The 22929-nt window shown below is 44.9% G+C and overlaps 1 protein-coding gene across 1 annotated transcript in view; it reads left to right on the top strand.

Annotated features, from left to right (window-relative positions):
* The first annotated feature begins 2648 nt into the window (after positions 1 to 2648).
* LOC122942393 (receptor-type tyrosine-protein phosphatase epsilon-like) overlaps positions 2649 to 22929 on the top strand; it is a 35035-nt gene continuing 14754 nt past the window's right edge. The window contains exons 1-4 of the mRNA XM_044299991.1: positions 2649 to 2793; positions 4344 to 4493; positions 8259 to 8352; positions 10803 to 10879. Coding sequence (XP_044155926.1) covers positions 2686 to 2793; positions 4344 to 4493; positions 8259 to 8352; positions 10803 to 10879 — 429 coding nt within the window. The 5' untranslated portion in view covers positions 2649 to 2685. The remainder of the gene's footprint in view (positions 2794 to 4343; positions 4494 to 8258; positions 8353 to 10802; positions 10880 to 22929) is intronic.

The following is a 22929-nucleotide window of genomic DNA, read 5'->3' as shown; positions in this document are numbered from 1 at the left end:
CTCCATTTAAAGTGTAGTGGCCATGCCGGGTTACCATTCATTTCAATGGGAACTGAGCTGCAGTACCCAGCACGGCCACTATACTTAGAACAGCACTGTGCTCCCTGTTCTATTCAAACTGTCAGTGCCAGTGCCCAGGGCTGCAGGGAACAGCTGATCAGTGTGGGGGGGGGGGGGGGCAGGTGTCGGACCCTCACCAATCGGATATTAATGACCTATCCTGAGGTTATCCCTATCAGGGGCCTGGGAAACCCCTTTAGCACTTAAAATCTAGTCTTTTTTTTTCTTTCACAAATCTCTCCTGATATGTCTGTTTTAGTAAATACTTGCAAGAGATAAAACCCAATATAATTCTCTGTTGTGCAGTTGCTCTGTTATTCCTCTTGGAAACGTATGATTAGATTGACGGTACAAAACGTTCAGCAAGAAATGGCACTCAGAAGCAGATGCTATAAAACACGTCTTTAAAGGGACACTGACAGGCCCAATAAGCATATTTAGCTATATATATGACTGCACAGGTCTTCTAATGTGTATTCAAATCATATAAGTATCCCCCCTGTGCACCTTATAAATACAGTAAACTCATGTTTTATAACCTGATAGAATCGCTCTTCTTTCTGCCCAGGGGGCGGGGTTTCAGCTCCACTTGCGCCCAGCCAGCATCAGCCCAACCGCCGTTTTGAAGCGCCGCCCAGCTCATCAATATTCACTTCGATGGGCGGCTTCTGCTGTCCCTGACGTTCCGAGATCCCGTGCATGCCCAGTGGAAAGCTATGGGATCTCGGAACGTCGGGGACAGCAGAAGCTGCCCAGCAAAGTGAATATTGATGAGCTGGGCGGCGCTTCAAAACGGCGGTTGGGCTGATGCTGGCTGGGCGCAAGTGGAGCTGAACCCGCCCCCTGGGCAGAAAGAAAGCGATTCTATCAGGTTATAAAACATGAGTTTACTGTATTTATAAGGTGCACAGGGGGTACTTATATGATTTGAATACACATTAGAAGACCTGTGCAGTCATATAATAGCTAAATATGCTTATTGGGCCTGTCAGTGTCCCTTTAAAGACGTGTTTTTAGCATCTGCTTCTGAGTGCCATTTCTTGCTGAACGTTTTGTACCGTCAATCTAATCATACGTTTCCAAGAGGAATAACAGAGCAACTGCACAACAGAGAATTATATTGGGTTTTATCTCTTGCAAGTATTACTAAACAGACATATCAGGAGAGATTTGTGAAAGAAAAAAAAAGACTAGATTTTAAGTGCTAAAGGGGTTTCCCAGGCCCCTGATAGGGATAACCTCAGGATAGGTCATTAATATCCGATTGGTGAGGGTCCGACACCTGCCCCCCCCCCCCCCACACTGATCAGCTGTTCCCTGCAGCCCCTGGGCACTGGCACTGACAGTTTGAATAGAACAGGGAGCACAGTGCTGTTCTAAGTATAGTGGCCGTGCTGGGTACTGCAGCTCAGTTCCCATTGAAATGAATGGTAACCCGGCATGGCCACTACACTTTAAATGGAGCTGTGCTTCCTTTATTATTCACAGTGCTAGCTCCATTGCCAGGGGCTGCAGGGAACAGCTGATCAGTGGGGGTGTGGTGTTGGACCCTTACCAATCGATTATTAATGACTTATCCTCATGATAACTCATCAATATCAAGAGCCCAAAAAGCCCTTTTAAAACAGAATTCAGTGTCTGATTATTCTGAGTTCTGTGGTTAGTAGTTTGTGCAGTAATAATGCAATAAAGCAAAGGGAGGTGAAAAAAATTCAGTGTAATAGTTCAGCTAAGGACACACTAGTGAAAACGTGTAAAGTAAAATGAACAGTAAAAAAAAAAGGAAGCTGAAAACAGGTCACGTAAATAACTTCCCTGCAGATGGGGTTAAATAAGTTGTGGTTTTTTTTATGTATTGCGCAACCACACCACCTACTGGCTGAATGTGAGTAATGCATCTTTCAGGCTTTTACACTGACAGTGGATTACCAGATACTGTATGTATGAGAGAATAAAGCTGGGGCTACATTATGACTGAGGATCGCAGTGTAGCAGTGCAGCCCCAGAAAGGGAAGGGGTCGCAACGCGACCACAACCCCAGAATCACAAAGAATCCAACCTTGCTGGTATTTTTGCAATTTTGGGGTCATGGTCGAGGTGCTGCACTGCTACACTGAGATCCTTGCACCCCTCGCGCCCAAGGTCGCTGAGTAGCTTCAGCCTTAACCCCTTCCTGCCCTACGCCATGTAGGTAGTTAGCCCACATGTACAGTGCTGTGATGGTGCGGGCTCATAGCTGTGCCTGCACCATTACTGGCAGGTGCTGCAGTATTATGCAGCTGGCACACAACTGTCACTGCCAGGATTGGCTTTAAATCCAATCCCGGCAGTTTAACACTTTAGATGCCTGAGAGCGCTGTACTCAGCTATCTCCAGCAGTCCCATAGAGATGAATAGAGGGGCAGTGCACATGGCCTATTTGTCACTCCATTCATTTCTGGTTCCCTGCGAGGTACGGAGACCCTCCCTGTACTCATGATGGGTGGGGCCCCAGAGGTTTTGTGAATAGGGGATAACTTTAAGTGTTAAAGGGTTAGTTGGTGTGGACCCATAGGATCACGTTTATTTCACAGTCTGTGCTTTTCTCTGTATTTCAGCGCCGGTGTTGGCCGGACAGGCACGTTCATGGTCATAGACGCTATTATAGACATGATGAACGAAGAAAAGAAGGTCGACGTTTTTGATTTTGTTTTGAAAATCCGTGGTCAACGCCCCCAAATGGTTCAAACTGATGTAAGAGAAATGGGTAACAATATGGATGCAGCCTATGTGCCATCACTAAAATGTTATATTCTGTGGTCCCTAACAGGTATCTAGCTCACCAGCTGTTGCAAAACTAGAACTCTCATCAGGCCCCTGCAGCTGCTCGGACATAATGGGAGTTGTAATATTGCATCATCGGGGGGGGTTGGGGGCACAAGTTGGAGACCACTTCTGTATACACAATGACATAGCGGTCCCCTATATTGGCGTGCGCAGAGACTGCACTTGGCTTGCAGTATACATAGTGGCCATCTGACACAATACAGTAGATACCGTCTGCATGTTGAGCACTTAAAGGGGCTGTCATCGCTGTCAATCCCTTGGCCGTCATTGTTTCCTTAATGGGGGAAAAACAGCAGCAAGTCTGCAACAAAGGGCATATAAAGCCTGTTTCTTTAATGTGAACACCACATTGATTTTGACAAGGCTCCAGCTTTGCTTTTCTGATACAAGTCCCCTTCGTAGACAGAGTTGAATGGGGAAACTCCAGGCTTTCTGCAGCCACCACTAGAGGCGCTTACTGCCTACTGTTTTATAAGTTCAATGTATCCACAGAATGTGGTAAGCTCAAGCTGCCCCTAGTGGTGGCTACAGGAAGTAAGTTATCATGATGGGGAATTTTTAAAGTAATTTTTTTCTTGAGTAGGCGTTGCCTGTAACTTTCGCCAAATTTATGAAACGTCACAGGCTGTGTGTGATCATTTTTTTTTTAAATAATACTTTTGGCTAGAGATATTTTATTTTTTTAACACTGCCACCTACTAGACTAAAATTGCTCCCTTTTTGCAACTCTAAAAAAAAAAGGTTGCAACCGATACAGCTAATAAACATAGCTAACCTGCTTTCAAAAAGTTGTGTAAAATCACGAAAGTTTGCAACTCTATGTGCAAAAATGAAGTTCGCCAAAATTCCCTTATGTCTGTGCAGGGGATTTGGAACTTCTTCACTCCGTATGGCTTTAGAGGTTTTTTTTACGGATTTCTGCTGCAGTTCCCCAGTGGGTAATCTTTTGCATTAAGCCCATTTTACACAGCTCATGCACACGACCGTATGTATTTTGCAGTCTGAAAAAACGGATCCGCAAAAAATACGGATGACATCCGTGTGCATTCCATATTTTTGCGGAATGGAACACCTGGCCCTTCATAGCACTGTACTATCCTTGTCCGTAATGCGGACAATAATATGACATGTAATGGAATGCACACGGAGTAACTTTTGTATTTTTTTTTTGCAGACCCAATGAAGTGAATGGTTCAATCTCATGTACATTTTACTTTTTTCTTCCGTGCGGCAATCTGCAGCATCTCAGTTGTGCTTTTATATGGATTTTACCCTTTTCAATGGAAGGGTGAGATCTGCGGCAAAACCATGTACTCAATAAAACATATGTTTTTTGGTGCGGAAATGCAGAGAAAAACTGGATTTCATGTTAGTAGACCTGCACCCGTGGTACAGGTATCTTCAGTGCTTCCAAGCCTTATTAATTTGATGGTAATGTGATGTTCTGTCTCTTTCAGATGCAGTATTCATTCATTTACCAAGCCTTACTAGAGTACTACCTCTACGGCGACACAGAACTAGATGTGGCCTCATTAGAAAAGCACCTTCAGACATTGTACAGTCCGGCACCGCCATTTGAGAAAGTTGGTCTAGAACAGGAGTTTAAAGTAAGTTGTTCCATATCTGAGGTTAACATCATTTGCTATGGGAGGGGAAATAGTTAGCTATATGTTTTTTGGGCCTTATAGGGGTAAAGTAAAGCAAGCATGCATTGCCAACCTCCATTCATTGCTATAGGACTTCCGAAAATAGCCAAGTGCTGGATCGGCTATTTTCTGAATTCCCATAGCGGTGAATGGAGAGGATGCGGCACATGCGTGGTGTTCTCTCTGTTTACTTTGAGGTCCTGTTCTATTCTTTGAGGTGGGACCCACACCCATCTGGTCTATCCTATCGAAATGTCTTACTTTTTTTTTAGATGGGACAACCACTTTAAAGCTGCCTATAGCATACAATAGCGATCAGATATTCTTCCTAACTCCCCATACACATGCAGGCTCAGCTTAGCCAAGGGTGCATGCGTTTTCAGTTGGGAGAGAGGAATACGCCTCTTCTGGCAGTGGATTATCTCCTGAGGGAACCAAGTGTCAGGAATGTTAAAATCAACATATCTGATCTGGTCCCCATATTTAGCCGATCCTAAAGAAATCATCAGGTTTGGTTGCCACCTTAAAGGGGTTGTAGGGGTTCAGAGCTGAACTCGGACATATCCCCTTTTTCCCCCACTCGGCCCCTCTGACATAAGCATTGAAGCATTCATGCTCCGATGCTTTCCCTTGCCCTGTGCTGTATTCCGCAGGGCAAGGGTTTTTTTTGTTTACGTTTTTAGACTTCTTGGCGGAGGCTTCAGCCTAGCAGTGTTCCAGGTGATTACATCGCCAGTGATGGGCAGGCTTTAGCGCTGCCCTAGCCATTTTACAGGTTAGGACAAAAAAAAAAGAAATAAAACATATACTTATTAGTTTTAGCAATAGTATAGCTGACTATGTGTAAGGCTATTTTCACACTAACATTTTTGCTGGATCCGGCAGAGCTCAGCAAAAACGCTTTGTTTACTTATAATACAACCATCCTTATCCGTTATGAACGGATCCGGTTGTATTATCTGTAACATAGCCAAGACGGATCCGTCATGAACTCTATTGAAAGTCAATAGGGGATGGATCCATTTTCTATAGTGTCAAAAAAAACGGATCCGTCTTGACCCATGATGCAAGTCAATGGGGACGGATCCATTTTCTCTGACACAATCTGACGAAAATAGAAAACGGATCCGTCCCCCATTGACTTTCAATGGAGTTCATGACAGATCTGTCTTGGCTATGTTACGCATCCCAGGAGTTTTTCTCTCCGGTACGAGAACGGAACGGAATGCATTTTGGAGCACTCCGTTCTGTTCAGTTATGTTTTGTCCCCATTGACAATGAATGGGGACAAAACTGAAGCGGTTTTTTTCCGGTATTGAGACCCTATGACGGATCTCAATACCGGAAAATTTTAACGCTAGTGTGAAAGTAGCCTAAAATGACAAATGTACACTTTTTTTTTTTTTTAATAAAATGTTTTTAAATAATATAAGTATTCTTTTTAGTAATATCTAGTATAGCATTTATTGTGCACAAAATATATAAACATGTATATTTTTTTTCATTTATAATTTTTTTTTTAAATGGCTAAAAGCTTAAAATGTCCAAATTTAACCTAGATCAAGACCTTAGAATGTCAATGTAAAAAAGTCACTTTGAAGGAGTTTCTAATGATTTGGCACTGTACAATATTTTTTGTAACCGTACGGTGCCATATAACCTGAAATAGAAAAAAAGGCCTCCAAATGCACTCCAGTCCCTTTGAAGTCTTTCTGTGAGCCCTGCCAGTAGCGTTCATTTTCACAATAGAAACATACTGTAATGGTTTTAGAAATGCTTGAACTGTATTGAAATCTTTTTAACAGTTTGAAAAAAATCATAAGAAATGAAAAATATACATTCTTTCAGAATTTTCTGTTTTTCCTTCAATAAAAAATAAAAAAAATCTGTCATCTAACGGCACAAAAGGAAGAAAAATATCAAATACATGTAGGTTGGCTCGAAAATTAAATACCGGTAGTTATTTGCAGTTAAATTGCTAAAACGGAAACATTGGCCTGGTAAGGAAGGGGAGTAAACACTCTGGTAATAAAGGGGTTAACAGCAGCTCAGGCAAGATCGCCATCATTTACAGAAAATCAAAGAGAAAAATATACAATCATAAAATAAAAACATATTAGAATTTTTTTTTTTTATTTCCTTTTAAAAGGGTTGTCCAGGATTAAATAAAGATAGCTGCTTTCTTCCAGCAATGAATGGACTTGAGCTGCAATACCACACATTTCCATCGGACAGGTGTGGCACTATTTTTGGAAGACAGCAGCCGTGTTTTACGAATCTTCAACAACCCCTTTTAATTGCCCTCACATGGTTGCCAGGCATTTTTCCATTTTCATTGTGAGCAGTGATTTTTATGTAATCTCCAGCCAACAAAGGCAAAGCAGCTGCCAGTGTATAGAGGTGCACCGCGTACACTGTATAATGCTGAGTGCGGTTTATTGTTGAGAACATGTGAAAACGTGAGTGGATGCCGGCCACACGGAGATGGTGCGATGTGTGGGCAGCTCTGCGGTGACAGTAACCTTGTTTCCATGACGATAGAACGCTCATCAGATGGTTAAATAAGGCTGTTCTCGGCTATGTACATACAGAGAAGACAATGTAGTCTCTTCAGTTCTACATCTGGAGCGCATACAATGCATTCAGGAAGTCTTCAGACACTTTTTCCACATTTTGTTATGTTATGGCCTTGTGCTGAAATAAAAAATTAAAAAAGTTACAAATTTTCCCTCATCACCCTGCACTCTATAATGAGAAAAAACGAAACAGAATATTAGAATCTAATATTTCCAATACCTACTCTGCCCCTTGTGAAACTTACGCAATCCAAGATGACAACACTTTTAAAGGGGTTCTCCGGGTTCTGTGGGCTACAGATAATGATGACTTATCCTTCGGGAGGGGTGTCTAAGAGTGTATGGTGTGCAGGTAGAAGCCTCCCTATACTGCAGGGATGCCCAACCTGCGGCCCTCCAGCTGTTGCAAAACTACAACTCCCAGCATGCCTGGACAACCTACAGCTATTAGGGCATGCTGGGAGTTGTAGTTTTGCAACAGCTGGAGGGCTGCAGGTTGGGCATCCCGGCTATACTGTGTAGTTTCCTGTGTTGTTTGCCCCTAAGCCCAAAACAGCTGATCAGTGGGGGTCCCGGGTGTTAGGCCCTCAATATCAGATTGGTGGGGGTCTATCTGTAGCATAGATTATTAATATCTGTAGCCTGGAGAACCCCTTTAAGAACTGACAGTCCAGATAGACTTGTACTAACCAGCAGGCCTGCTCTCATGATTTTGCCCCACAGCTCAGTTTGTAGCTGGTTGACATTGAAACCTCTCTACTCAAAACGGGGAGGAATGTATCCGTCCCTGCACTCCAGAATTCTGAAAAAGTCAAAAATAGGGCTTACTTGAGCCAAAATTTGGGATTTTTTGCATTTTACATCACAATGTCAGATTGTTGGTGGTCTGACACCCGTAACCCCCCCGCCGAGGTGTGGCGGGTAGGCACCGGAAACTATACAGTGGATAGAACCAGAAACACAAGGGTGCCAGACTGCTGATGGTGGCGGGGGGATGAAGTCTTGGAAAACCCCTTTAAGCACTAATGACCTATCCGTAAGATTAAAGATCAGTGTATGGTTGGCATGGGGCCCAATCTCCAGGTACCATATACATATACGTATAAGCATTCCAGAAGTATATTCATTAAATTTGTTTCTTTATTTGCAGAAACTAACAAATGTTCGAATAATGAAAGAAAACATGAGGACGGGGAACCTGCCGGCCAACATGAAGAAGGCCAGAGTCATCCAGATTATCCCATGTAAGTCTTATCGTAATTGACAGATTGTGCCATTGAACTCTATAGAACATCTGTCTTATGTATTACAACCAGTCGGAAGTAAGGTGTTATTATATCTTGGGGTGATATTTGAAGAGAAGGATTTATCCGCTGCAAAATGATAAAAATTATTTGGTGGACAAAGAGAAGCAAATCAAGAGCAAGCAAAGAATGGCCCTTTTAGATTTTTGGTGGGGTCACCTTCTAGTCCTGGACTCAGAAGCTGAATGATAGCGGTTTGGCCCATAGCAGGGACTGGTGACGTCATGGTGAAGGACACACATTCAGCTATAATCCTTTTCTGTCACTTCTCCTGACCCTGACATCTCTGTTTCTATGGGACTGATAAAAACAGCACTCTGTCAATCCCACAGAAGTGAATGGTGGACCATCATGTGCACGACTGCTCCATTGAGAAGGTAACTGGGGGACCGGTTTTAATAAATACTTATATTTCCCGTGTGATAACAATCCTGGGGCATCTATTCTTATGATTCTATGTTGTGGGACTTCTTTATTATTCCTGCTCGAAGTTCTGAATGAATTGCTAGCAGTTTGCAATGAAGGTCCAGATGGGTGTTACCAGTTGGGGGAGGGGGGGTATCCCTGCATAGTCTAACACTATCCAGTCAGCGCTGCCAGAGTCAGACTGTGCAGGGACACGCTCCCAACTGGTAACACCCAGCTGGACCTTCATTGCAAACTGCTAGCAATTCATTCAGAACTTTTAGCAGGAATAATAAAGGAATAGCGCAACACAGAGTCATAAGAATAGATGCTCCAGAATTGTTATTACATGTGGAATGCAAGTGCAGTGTATTTCCTAAAACCAGTCCCAGGTTACCTTCTCAGAGCAGCGGTAGGGCACATGTTGGTCCACTGCTCCATTCACTTCTGTGCTGTTTATATCAGTCTCATAGAAGTGAATGGAGCAGTGGAGGATCATGCATGCACTACTGCTCCATTCAGAGAGGGGAATCACTGACCCACTGTTCTGGGAATCACTAGGGGTTCCAGCTATTATTCCCCTGCTGTCTGATATTTATCACCTATCCTAGAGGATGGGTGATCAATGCTTTTCATAGGATAACCCCTTTAAAATCCAGTTCTGTGATTGTGAAGCCAGAATCGGACTGTCTGGGTTGTCGGTCTACTTACTAATGTATTTTCATTATCCATATTGCTTCCTTTCCTTGCCCCTGTTCATTTTTCCGCCCAATTATATATTGCTCGTTGTCAGTGGTGGCCATGCTTGCACCAGGGTTGCCAAAAGTCCAGAAATTTGGCAACTAAAAATAGGCATCTTTTTTCCTGTGTCCGTAAAAAAAATTGATGTGTCCGTGATTTATTTTTGAGGGTGGTGCTTCTTAAGTAAATTATTTTGGTGGTAATTATTATCATTTTACAACTCACAGTAAATGCTGGTAACGAGTTCTTATCAGTATATTGAGCTATAGACATGAATTACTTATAATCATTATAAAGATAATTCTGATTTTCCAATTTGTCTGTAAAAAATGTTGGCTGTCCATGATTTTTGGATAACTTGTGCAGAAAAAAAGAAAAATTCTGGTTGGCAACCCTGGCTTGCACACTGTTGGAAAAAGCTCCAGCATCTCTAGTGGCTGTGACCACGGGTGCGCATATATGCACGCATGCGCAGCGGCTCCCGGACACCTCGTAACTGCGCAGGTAGTTTGTGTAGAGCAGGGATGCCCAACCTGTGGCCCTCCAGCTGTTGCAGAACCACAACTCCCAGTATGTCTGGGCAGCCTACAGCTATTAGGGCATACTGGGAATTGTAGTTTTGCAACAGCTGGAGGGTTCCAGGTTGAGCATCCCTGGTGTAGAGTATTCCAGGGCATGCGCAGTAGCCCTGGCGCTGTTCTACATAGAAAGAGCAGATAAAGGCTGTTGAACTACTGCAAAGGGGAGGAGAGGGTGGCACAACAACACTTACCATAGTTAGCTGGTTGTCACGATGTGAAGCACCAAAGCTGCTAATGAAAATGATTATTTAGCAGCCTCGGAGCGTGCATGCACAGGCAAGAGCCGGGATTACATCATCCTAGCGCCGCTTGCCTGTGCCATCAATCATACTTACAGTGACCACCCCCCTACAGTGCAGATAGTTCAGGGCTAGTGAACAGCAGCAGCCCTGAACTCATGAGGTTAGGCAACCCCTTTAAATAAATGACTTGGTGCTATTCACAATTACTCCTTGTGTAATTATAAGAATAGTTTACATTGAGATTTCAGGGGGCATGCACTTGTATAGATGGTGGGTGGGCCCTCAGAATCGTTTCCTCTGTTGGACCCAAGGTACCTCAATCAGACCCTGTTGGTAGGAAGCCAACCTGATGCTCAGATTTGCATTAAAATACTATACTGTCAGCATTTTATATCATTTTCTGTTGTTTAATCCTTATCAGATGACTTCAACCGAGTGATTCTGTCAATGAAGAGAGGGGAAGAATACACAGACTATATCAACGCTTCCTTTATTGATGTACGTACCATATAGTAAGCCACATCTTGTAAAATGCACTAAAATCTATAACAACACTGTCATGTGGGAACTAATATAAAATGGCTGGTATAGATGAAGAACATTTCCATGTATTATCTTTCTTCTGTAACTCTGGGTAAAACGTGAAAATATGGAGCTGTTGCTTTCAGGCTGCCCATGTAGTATCACCGGAATCACCCCTTCAAGTGTCCTAGATAAAATCTACAAAAAAGTTGACTAATTTCAAAAATACCTTTTAGTACATACATTATCTAGTGTGGACCCTGAGTTACAGCCTGTATCTTTTTGAGCTGTATTTACAGTGTTTCTGGTTGCTACTGGAAACAGTCGACAAGCTTGTTGACAGACACGCCCTAATGTATGGCAATCGATGATACCTCTGTGTCTAGCGTGTGCTTGGCTGTAATCAGAGTAACTCTTCTCTCTGCTGACACTACATCACATTGTGTGTACTCATTTCTCCTATGTTTTTTTTATGAACATGCGGCACCAGCAACTAGGGATGTTTCGATAGCAAAATTTTGATTCGATTTTGATACAATAAAAAAGTATTGCGATACTCGATACCATTCGATACCACGCAAAAAAAATAAAACGCCAAAAAAGCAGTGTGCATTCCGCATTTTATGGAACGTCCGGCCCATAATCGAACAGTCCGATCCTATTTTTGGGGGGGACAAGGTGACAAAAAAATGTCGAATCGCGCGTATTTTTTTTTTCTGTTACGGCGTTCACCGCATAGGAGATTTTTTTATATTTTAGTAGTTCGCACTTTTTTGGGTGTGGCGATATGTAATATGTTTATTTATTTCTTGTTTATATATTTTAGATGTAAAATTGGGAAATGGGGGTGATTTAAACTTTTTTTTTTTTTTTACTTTTTATTTAATAACTATTAGCCCCCTTAGGGGCTAGAACCTGGGATCTTTTCATCCCTTGTCCTATTAGCCCTGATAGAGCTCTATTAGGGTGAATAGGACTTTACACTCTCCCTGATGCCTTGTGCATCGTACACACAGCAGCAGGGAGATTACCGTGGCAGCCAGGGCTTCAGTAGCTGCCACGGTAACCGATCGGAGCCCCAGGATTACACTGCTGGGGCTCCAATCCCAACTGACACTGCGCCACCAATGAGGAGGAGGGGACCCTGTGGCCACTGCCACTAATGATTATAATACTGGAGGGTTTGGGGGGGCGCACTGCGAAGATAAGTAACCTTTTAATACAAATACAGGAGGCGGGTGCCGGCTATGACAGGGCACTGCGATCCGCACCCGAGGGGTTAACTGCCGCGGATCACAGCGCTCTGTCATAGAGGTCGGGTGCTGGCTATGTAATTCTGCCGCCGGCACCCGCCGCCCTTTATTTGTATTAATGTGTGAGTTATCATCATTGGTGGCACAGTGGCCACAGCCTCTACCCTCCTCCGCCCCTCTCTCTTCTTATTGGCAGCAGCGGCACAGGGGGAGGGAGAGACTCCTTCTCCCCTGTGCTGCTGCGGAGAACATGGCATGCGCTGAGAGCAGCGTGCGCCATGTTCTCTGATACTAGACTGCACAGTAGCGCAGCCTAGTATCGGTAAATGTAAAATCCCGGTATCGAATCGATACTGTACAAAAGTATTGATTGGGTATCGATCATTTGATACCAGCTGCAACCCTACCAGCAACCATTGATTCAACAAGACAGTGCCCAGGGTTTAGCCTTTTGCAGCTTTTAGGCCATAAAGCAATTGGCCATGGAATTGACAAGTCGCCCTCATTCAAAAAAATAACAACGCTGCATTCAACAGCCGGCCTTGGCCATGCTGCAGAACGCAAATTGCGGTCCGCAATGCACAGGCACCGATCATGTGACACTTGAATGGGGTCTGCGTTCTGCATCCGACGGTCCGCACTACATTTTTTGCGGTGTGGAGGCACGGACAGAAAACCCATGGAAGCACTCCACAGTACTTCTGTGGGCTTCTAATCTGTTCCTCCATCCCGCACCGCACTGTTTCTCCCGGATTGCTGTTTGCAGGCCACAATACGGGGACGGCCGGGCAACGGCCGTGTGCATTAGCCCTATATTACAGAAAAATATGCAGTATCGGCAGGCACTACTAGTAGAGTCTTGGAGACGACATTTTAGCAAGATAATGCAATGTAGCCCTATCCTAAAAGAACACTAAACAGAAAATGCACAAAAACTTTCCCAGGACTTCCTTTCTCAATTTCCTCCTTTCCTTGCCTCCTAATTTGTCTCATATTACAATTACAAACCTACAAAAAACCTCTCTGTCTATCACAGACAGAATCCAAGCCCACCTAAAAAAGAGAGAATCCAAATGTCATGACAAAAGCATACGCGGCACGCTCCCATTCACTTTTATGGGGAGCCGTCTTGGTGGTGACCAGACCGGAGTCCTCCAGCTACCACCTTGCCGGGCTCCGTTCTCGATATAGGTGCGGGTCCCAGCGGTGGGACCCCACTTATAAGACAATGGGGGCATATCCTAGCGATTTTTCCCCATTGTCCATGATGAGACAACCCCTTTAATATCACGTTTCGCTGTATCAGGTGCCGATTTTTCTCCAAAAACCGTTCCAAGTTGTGATAACCAATTTTTGTCACGTCTCCTGAAATCCATGTATGAAAAATATATAACACCTATAACAATGTATTTTCTGTACCATCCATGATTCATATAGGGATTTCAATATAGCTATCTGTCTGGCATTGTTATTTGATATTGCAGGACATATGGCGGATGTGGTTATCCAGTGAGGTTTTGCCCTTTGCTTTTCTCTGTATCTTTTTCCGAATTGCCTTATTTTTCTCCTGACTCATATTACAATTAAAACTGGGAAATACATGAAAAGTCTTGTCTTTGTGTTCCAGGAGCTCAGCCATGCCCCCTCTCCTCCTCCTCACAGTCCTGTGTCTGGCTATAAGACAGCGAGCTGCAGCAGGAGCCTCCCCCTCTGCCCTATCTGCAGTAGCACCAAAAAAATTGTTAACCCACCCCCATTAGCTAAGCCTTACCCTTCATCCATTACCGTCATAAATGGAACCGGTCAGCGGATTACTACTTCTGTTCTCTGCAGGATTTCTACAAGACTGTTTGTTTCAGAAACATGCAGAAAACCCTTCTGGGTTTGTGCAAGGGTTTTATATTGATGACGTATCCTCTTGATAGGTCATCAATATCTGATCGCCGGGGGTCTGACTCCCGGCTCCCCTGCCGATCAGCTGTTTGAAGAGTAAGCGGCGCTCCATGCAAGCGCAGCCTCCTCTTCATTACACTACATGTCGTCTCCCTTGTAGTGGTGGCGTAGTGTAATTAAAAGTACTTGCTCCATTTAAGTGAACGGAGCGAATACTTGTCATTACTCTTGGTTCTGAGACGACGGGGAGTGTAATGAAGAGGGAGTAGCGCTCAAAGAGCTGATCGGCAGGGGTGACGGGTGTTGGACCCCCGCCGATCAGATATTGATGATCTATACTGAGGATAGGTCATCAAAATAAAAACCCTGGACAACTCCTTTAATATCTGCCCTCATGGGTATTGGCATGATCATTGTATGGCTGCAGTGGCATAAAAGGGCTGGACAGGCTACCCGTCAGTGCAGGGATATGCTCAAACATCTGTGCAATAATAGGTTAGAGCAGCAGGAATAGTCAGTGAGAAAGCCGTGAAGCCAAGTAGACGGCTCACATAATGCAAGGGGTTAACCAGGATTGGCTATACTTATGTAAATATAGTGGAGACTGTAACATAAGGGCTTGTTCACACGAACGTAAGGGCTCCGTGGCCGTGCTGCGGGCCACATGCGGCGGTTCCGCAATACACGGGTCACCAGCCGTGTGCATTCCACATCACGGATGCGGACCCATCCACTTGAATGGGTCCGCAAATCCGGACCCATTCCGTGCTTCCGTTCTGCAAAAAGATAGAACTTGTTCTATCTTTTTGCGGAACGGACGGATCGCGGACCCCATTCAAGTGAATGGGTCTGTGATCCGCATGCGGCTGCCCCTCAGTCGGTGCCTGTGCATTGCGGACCGCAATTTGGGGTCCACAGCACAGGCACAGAGCCCTTATGTTTGTGTGAACAAGCCCTAATGAGGAAGTTCCTGATGTTGGGTCGCTCTCCCCGGGTGTGCGGCCTCCTCCTTGTCCTTATGACTCGAGTGCCGACATGTTTTTATCTTTCTTCAGACATTTAGAGCAAATGTAGACATAATAGAGTCTAGAGGGGGGAGAGTGCTGGATCATCCACAGGTTTCTAGATAAGAAATATTCATGTGCTTGAGGTGGTCGTGCATGTTATAGCAGGTAGCAGTTCCTGTAGTGTTCTGCGGGGTGATCCAGGGGGCTAATGTGTTGTCAGGCGCCCGTAGCCGTCTGCTTTCTGTAGATGGAAATTACACGGCTGTGATAGATCGTATCTTGGCCAATTCATTTTGTGCACTCCCGCGAGAGAAGCAGTGAGTAGGTTACCAAAAGTTATTTCCCCTTTTTCTTCTGTATAATAAGTGACATTCGTGTTTGGCCAAAAGTCTATGATTGTGTCAGGATCTGTACGGGAAAAACTGATGTTCTGTCATTTCTTTTTTTCATGCAAGCTCCATTCATTTCTATGGGGCAAGAGCTGCTTAAAAAACGGAAAATATAGAAAATGCTGCGATTTTTCCTCCATGAAAAGATGATCAGTGAAAAATGGTGCTTATGTGCACGGACCCATTGAAATGAATGAATGGGTCAGGAGTCAATTGATTCAACGTGTTCTGGAAAAAAATCGCAGTATGTTCTATGCACATGACCGTTGTGTGCATCCGTGTCCGTTGTGCCGTTTTCCGTGATTTTCTGCGGACCCATTGACTTTCAATGGGTCCGATGAAAACTCGGAAAATGCACCGTTGTTCATCCGCGTCCGTGATCCGTGTTTCCTGTCCGTCAAAAAAATAGGACCTGTCCTATTTTTTTGACGGACAAGGTTCACGGACCCATTCAAGTCAATGGGTCAGTGAAAAAACACGGATGCACACAAGATTGACATCCGCGTCCGTGATCCGTAGCCGTAGGCTACTTTCATACAGACGGATCCGAAGATCCGTCTGCATAAAAGCTTTTTCAGAGCTGAGTTTTCACTTCATGAAAACTCAGTTCCGACAGTATATTCTAACACAGAGAGTTCCGATCGGAGTCCCAGTTTAATCACTGGGGCTCCGATCGGTAACCATGGCAACCAGGACAGTACTGCAGTCTTGGTTGCCATGGTTACTTAGCAATATTAGAAGCATCATACTTACCTGCTGCGCTGTCTGTGACCGGCCAGGCGCTCCTCCTACTGGTAAGTGACAGATCATTAAGCAATGCGCTGCACAGACCTGTCACTTACCAGTATGAGGAGCACCCGGCCGGTCACAGACAGCGCAGCAGGTAAGTATGATGCTTCTAATATTGCTAAGTAACCATGGCAACCAAGACTGCAGTACTGTCCTGGTTGCCATGGTTACCGATCGGAGCCCCAGTGATTAAATTGGGACTCCGATCGGAACTTTCTGCTGCCACCAATGATCGAAGGGGGGGGGGGGGAGAGGGGAGGCCGCACACTGGCCACCAATGAAATTAATACAATAGAGGGAGGGAGGGAGGGGGGGCCGGGGAGGCCGCACACTGGCCACCAATGAAATTAATACAATAGAGGGAGGGGGGGCCGCACACTGGCCACCAATGAAATTAATACAATAGAGGGAGGGGGGGCCGGGGAGGCCGCACACTGGCCACCAATGAAATTAATACAATAGAGGGAGGGGGGGCCGGGGGTTCCGCACACTGGCCACCAATAAAATTAATACAATAGAGGGAGGGGGGGCCGCACACTGGCCACCAATGAAATTAATACAGTAGAGGGAGGGAGGGGGGCCGGGGGGGGCCGCACTGGCCACCAATGAAATTAAAACTGGGGAGGGAGGGGGGTCTGGCCCCTGCTGCCTGGCAGCCCCTGATCTCTTACAGGGGGCTATGATACAAACAATTTACCCCTCAGGTGCGGCACCTGAGGGGTTAATTGTGCGGATCACAGCCCCCTGTAAGAGATCGGGTGCTGCCAGGCAGCAGTCATGTACACAGTTCGTAGTATATTCTAACTTGAAGAGTCCCCATCACTATGGGAACGCCTCTGTGTTAGAATATACTGTCGGATCTGAGTTTTCACGATGTAACTCAAATCCAATGGTATATTCTAACATAGAGGCGTTCCTATGGTGATGGGGATGCTTCAAGTTAAAATATACCATCGGATTGGAGAAAACTCAGATTCGATGGTATAATAGGGACTCCTGACTTTACACTACGTGCAGAATTATTAGGCAAATGAGTATTTTGACCACATCGTCCTCTTTATGCATGTTGTCTTACTCCAAGCTGTATAGGCTCGAAAGCCTACTACCAATTAAGCATATTAGGTGATGTGCATCTCTGTAATGAGAAGGGGTGTGGTCTAATGACATCAACACCCTATATCAGGTGTGCATAATTATTAGGCAACTTCCTTTCCTTTGGCAAAATGGGTCAAAAGAAGGACTTGACAGGCTCAGAAAAGTCAAAAATAGTGAGATATCTTGCAGAGGGATGCAGCACTCTTAAAATTGCAAAGCTTCTGAAGCGTGATCATCGAACAATCAAGCGTTTCATTCAAAATAGTCAACAGGGTCGCAAGAAGCGTGTGGAAAAACCAAGGCGCAAAATAACTGCCCATAAACTGAGAAAAGTCAAGCGTGCAGCTGCCAAGATGCCATTTGCCACCAGTTTGGCCATATTTCAGAGCTGCAACATCACTGGAGTGCCCAAAAGCACAAGGTGTGCAATACTCAGAGACATGGCCAAGGTAAGAAAGGCTGAAAGACTACCACCACTGAACAAGACACACAAGCTGAAACGTCAAGACTGGGCCAAGAAATATCTCAAGACTGATTTTTCTAAGGTTTTATGGACTGATGAAATGAGAGTGAGTCTTGATGGGCCAGATGGCTGGATTGGTAAAGGGCAGAGAGCTCCAGTCCGACTCAGACGCCAGCAAGGTGGAGGTGGAGTACTGGTTTGGGCTGGTATCATCAAAGATGAGCTTGTGGGGCCTTTTTGGGTTGAGGATGGAGTCAAGCTCAACTCCCAGTCCTACTGCCAGTTTCTGGAAGACGCCTTCTTCAAGCAGTGGTACAGGAAGAAGTCTGCAAGGTAAGAAAAACATGATTTTCATGCAGGACAATGCTCCATCACACGCGTCCAAGTACTCCACAACGTGGCTGGCAAGAAAGGGTATAAAAGAAGAAAATCTAATGACATGGCCTCCTTGTTCACCTGATCTGAACACCATTGAGAACCTGTGGTCCATCATCAAATGTGAGATTTACAAGGAGGGAAAACAGTACACCTCTCTGAACAGTGTCTGGGAGGCTGTGGTTGCTGCTGCACGCAATGTTGATGGTGAACAGATCAAAACACTGACAGAATCCATGGATGGCAGGCTTTTGAGTGTCCTTGCAAAGAAAGGTGGCTATATTGGTCACTGATTTGTTTTTGTTTTGTTTTTGAATGTCAGAAATGTATATTTGTGAATGTTGAGATGTTATATTGGTTTCACTGGTAAAAATAAATAATTGAAATGGGTATATATTTGTTTTTTGTTAAGTTGCCTAATAATTATGTACAGTAATAGTCACCTGCACACACAGATATCCCCCTAAAATAGCTAAAACTAAAAACAAACTAAAAACTACTTCCAAAAATATTCAGCTTTGATATTAATGAGTTTTTTGGGTTCATTGAGAACATGGTTGTTGTTCAATAATAAAATTAATCCTCAAAAATACAACTTGCCTAATAATTCTGCACTCGCTGTACATTGAAAGTCAATGGGGGACGGATCTGTTTGCAATTGCACCATATTGTGTCAACGTCAAACGGAACCGTCCCCATTGACTTGCGTTTTAAGTCAGGACGGATCCGTTTGGCTCCGCACGGCCAGGCGGACACCAAAACGACTTTTAGCTTCATGTCCGTGGATCCTCCAAAAATCAAGGAAGACCCACGGAAGAAAAAACGGACACGGATCACGGAACCCGTTTTTGCGGACTGCAAAAAAAACTGTCAGTGTGCATGAGGCCATATTGTGTGTTTTTAACGCAGTCCTGGCCCCATAGAAATGAATAGGGCTTGTGTGATAAACTGAAGGCGGCCGGACAATTAAGAACATGCTGCCATTTTGATGATCAGTGAAAAACGCTGCTCATGTGCATATTCCCATTGAAATGAATGGGTAAGGATCCAGTCCAGTCCAGTAATATGATTTTCATGCAGGTCCAACTACTGTGTCATTGGTAGTAATTGATCACTTAGTCATCATGGGCGTTATTATAGTGCCGCAGCCCTTTCATTCTCCTTATTGGCAGAGGTCCTGGAAGACCAGATCCCAAAGAACCAACATTGACGGCCTAGCCCAGGGATCAGCAACCTTCGGCACCCTAGCTGTGGTAAAACTACGACTCCCAGCATGCATACTTGCTTGGCTGTTCACAGAACTCCCATAGAAGTGAATGGAGCATGCTGGGTGTTGTAGTTTTACAACAGCTGGCGTTCTGGAGGTTGCTTTTGAAACCCCTCTAACATACAGGCTCAGCTAAGGTGTCTGCTCACGTTCATGGGAAGTTTCTTTCGAAACTTCACACTGACCTCTTTTGGTTTGTGCTGCACGCTTGGCGTAAACTGTATAAACCTACACAGACCATTTGTCGCTATTGATGTACCAGGAGACTGACTGCACGGCCTCTTGATTGCTTACATTATGCAGCACGGATTCTAGCAGGCTACAAAGAATCCCTGCAGAATTTGTTAGCACTGAATATGTAAACCTGGCCTAATGTTTATTTCTCTTTTAAGCTGGGATTAGACGGTGACATGTGTCTTGTGAACGCAAAGTCGCATCACCAAAACCATTTGTGTGACTTGTCTGCAACTTGCTGTTGTGCGACTGTTTGAGAGCTGTTATTTGACTGTAAAAACAGCAAAATCTCAGAAAAGTTGCAGTTGCACGTGACTTTCATCGTGGTCTGTAATGACAAAATAGCGTGCAACTTGCAACCCAAAATCCAGAGTTGGATTTTTTGTGACTGTAACATTGCAGCATGGGGCGTGTCGCATCACGACCCCATTAATAATCTTCATGTCGCCGTGTAGCACCGGTCTTAAGCACTTTTTTGAAGCTATAGATATATATGTGTGTGTGTGTGTGTGTATATATTTATATATATATAGTTATATCTATATAGTGATTGCATCGTTTTTTGTTTTATTAAACCACGAATGATTTATCATAGTGTCCATGTTTATACACTCCTTGACAAAAAACTCACAAAGAAGGAGTTGTTGGAATGAAATGAAACTTTCTATGTAAGAGCTCATACACAAGGCCGTTGCCCGGCCGTGGCCGTATTGCTGCCCCCATACGGCAGGTCCGCAATACACAGGCACCGGCCGTGTGCATCACGGATCGCGGACCCATTCACTTGCATGCACTACTTTTTTGCAGTGCAGATCGTTGGATGCAGATCGCAGACCCCATTCAAGTGAATGGGTCCGCGATCCGCATGCGGCTGCCCTACGGTCGGTGCCCGTGCATTGCGGACAGCAATTTGCGGTCCGCAGCATGGGCCCAGCCAGCACACGGTCGTGTGCATGATCCCTAGTAGTGAGAGATGATCACAATATTAGAGCCGAGGTGTATGTTTATTGAGGAAAACTGTACAATTGAACGGAGGCTCTAGGTCCCTGCTGGGCGGCCTCTAGCCTGGATAGAAGATGAGATACGGCCTCTAGCCTGGATAGAAGATGAGATACGGCCTCTAGCCTGGATAGAAGATGAGATACGGCCTCTAGCCTGGATAGAAGATGAGATACGGCCTCTAGCCTGGATAGAAGATGAGATACGGCCTCTAGCCTGGATACAAGATGAGATACGGCCTCTAGCCTGGATACAAGATGAGATACGGCCTCTAGCCTGGATACAAGATGAGATACTGCCTCTAGCCTGGATACAAGATGAGATACGGCCTCTAGCCTGGATACAAGATGAGATACGGCCTCTAGCCTGGATACAAGATGAGATACGGCCTCTAGCCTGGATACAAGATGAGATACGGCCTCTAGCCTGGATACAAGATGAGATACGGCCTCTAGCCTGGATACAAAATGAGATACGGCCTCTAGCCTGGATAGAAGCTGAGATACGGCCTCTAGCCTGGATACAAGATGAGATACGGCCTCTAGCCTGGATACAAGATGAGATACGGCCTCTAGCCTGGATACAAGATGAGATACGGCCTCTAGCCTGGATACAAGATGAGATACGGCTTCTAGCCTGGATACAAGATGAGATACGGCCTCTAGCCTGGATACAAGATGAGATACAGCCTCTAGCCTGGATACAAGATGAGATACGGCCTCTAGCCTGGATACAAGATGAGATACAGCCTCTAGCCTGGATACAAGATGACATACGGCCTCTAGCCTGGATACAAGATGAGATACGGCCTCTAGCCTGGATACAAGATTTGATATGGTTGGGTATGGAGATATACAGGTTTTGTATTGTATCCTGCTGCACATTTACCTACAGATGTTACAGCTGGGCCTGTAGATCCTGCACACTCATAGGTTGCTCAAGCCACAATTGTTGAAAATTGCTGGTTAGAAGCCCTGTCATGAGAGGAACACATGTGGCGGCAGGATGTCCTGCACATATCGCTGAACTGTTAGGCCTCTTTCACACGGGCGTCATGTTTTTGGGCCGGATAAGATGCGGGTGCGTCGCGGGAAAATGTGCGGGTGCAAAACATTTTAATGTGTTTTGTACACGCGTGAGAAAAATCGGCATGTTTGGTACCTAAACCCGAACTTGTTCACAAAAGTTCGGGTTTGGGTTAGGTGTTGTATAGATCGTATTATTTTTCCTTATAACATGGTTATAAGGGAAAATAATAGCATTCTTAATACAGAATGCATAGTACAATAGCGCTGGAGGGGTTAAAAAAAAATAAAACATTTTTACTCACCTTAATCCACTTGTTCGCGCAGCCCGGCATCTCTTCTGTCTTCATCTTTGCTGTGCAGTACGAAAAGGACCTGTGGTGACGTCACTGCGCTCACATGATCCATCACCATGGTAAAAAGATCATGTGATGAGCGCAGTGGCATCATCAAAGGTCCTATTCCTCAAAGAAGACAGAAGAGATGCAAGTGGATTAAGGTGAGTTAAATTATTTATATATTTTTTTTAACCCCTCCAGCGCTATTGTTCTATGCATTCTGTATTAAGAATGCTATTATTTTCCTTTATAACCATGTTATAAGGGAAAATAATAATGATCGGGTCCCCATCCCGATCGTCACCTAGCAACCGTGCGTGAAAATCGCACCGCATCTGCACTTGCTTGAGGATGCTTGCGATTTTCACGCAGCCCCATTCACTTCTATGGGGCCTGCGTTGCGTGAAAAACGCACAAAATAGAGCATGCTGCGATTTTCATGCAAAGCACAAGTGATGCGTGAAAATCACCGCTCATGTGCACAGCCCCATAGAAATGAATGGGTCCTGATTCAGTGCGGGTGCAATGAGTTCACCTCACGCATTGCACCCGCACGGAAAGCTCGCCCGTGTGAATGGGGCCTTAGTGTTACTCGTATCACTACTAGGGATGACCGACTGTCGTATGCGATGGCTCCCCAGATCATCACACCAGCAGTTGGGGCAGTGTGTTTCTCCACAGCAAAGACCGGATTGAAACGCCCACCACAAGGTCTCCATACTTGAAAACAACCATCGCTGGGTCCCAAACAGAACCTGGATTTGTCACTAAAGACGATGCAGTTCCAGTCTGTAGCAGTCCTGGTTTCTCGTTCCCAACACCACTGCAGATGAAGGCGAGGGTGGCTGGCTTTCAATGGCAGGACATGTAATGGGGTCGTGACACTAAATTTCCTTCTC

This window comes from Bufo gargarizans, chromosome 6 (genome assembly GCF_014858855.1).
Source record: "Bufo gargarizans isolate SCDJY-AF-19 chromosome 6, ASM1485885v1, whole genome shotgun sequence".
Taxonomy (NCBI): Eukaryota; Metazoa; Chordata; class Amphibia; order Anura; family Bufonidae; genus Bufo; species Bufo gargarizans.
Note: the sequence above shows the minus strand (reverse complement) of the source record. Positions and strands in the feature narration are given on the sequence as shown.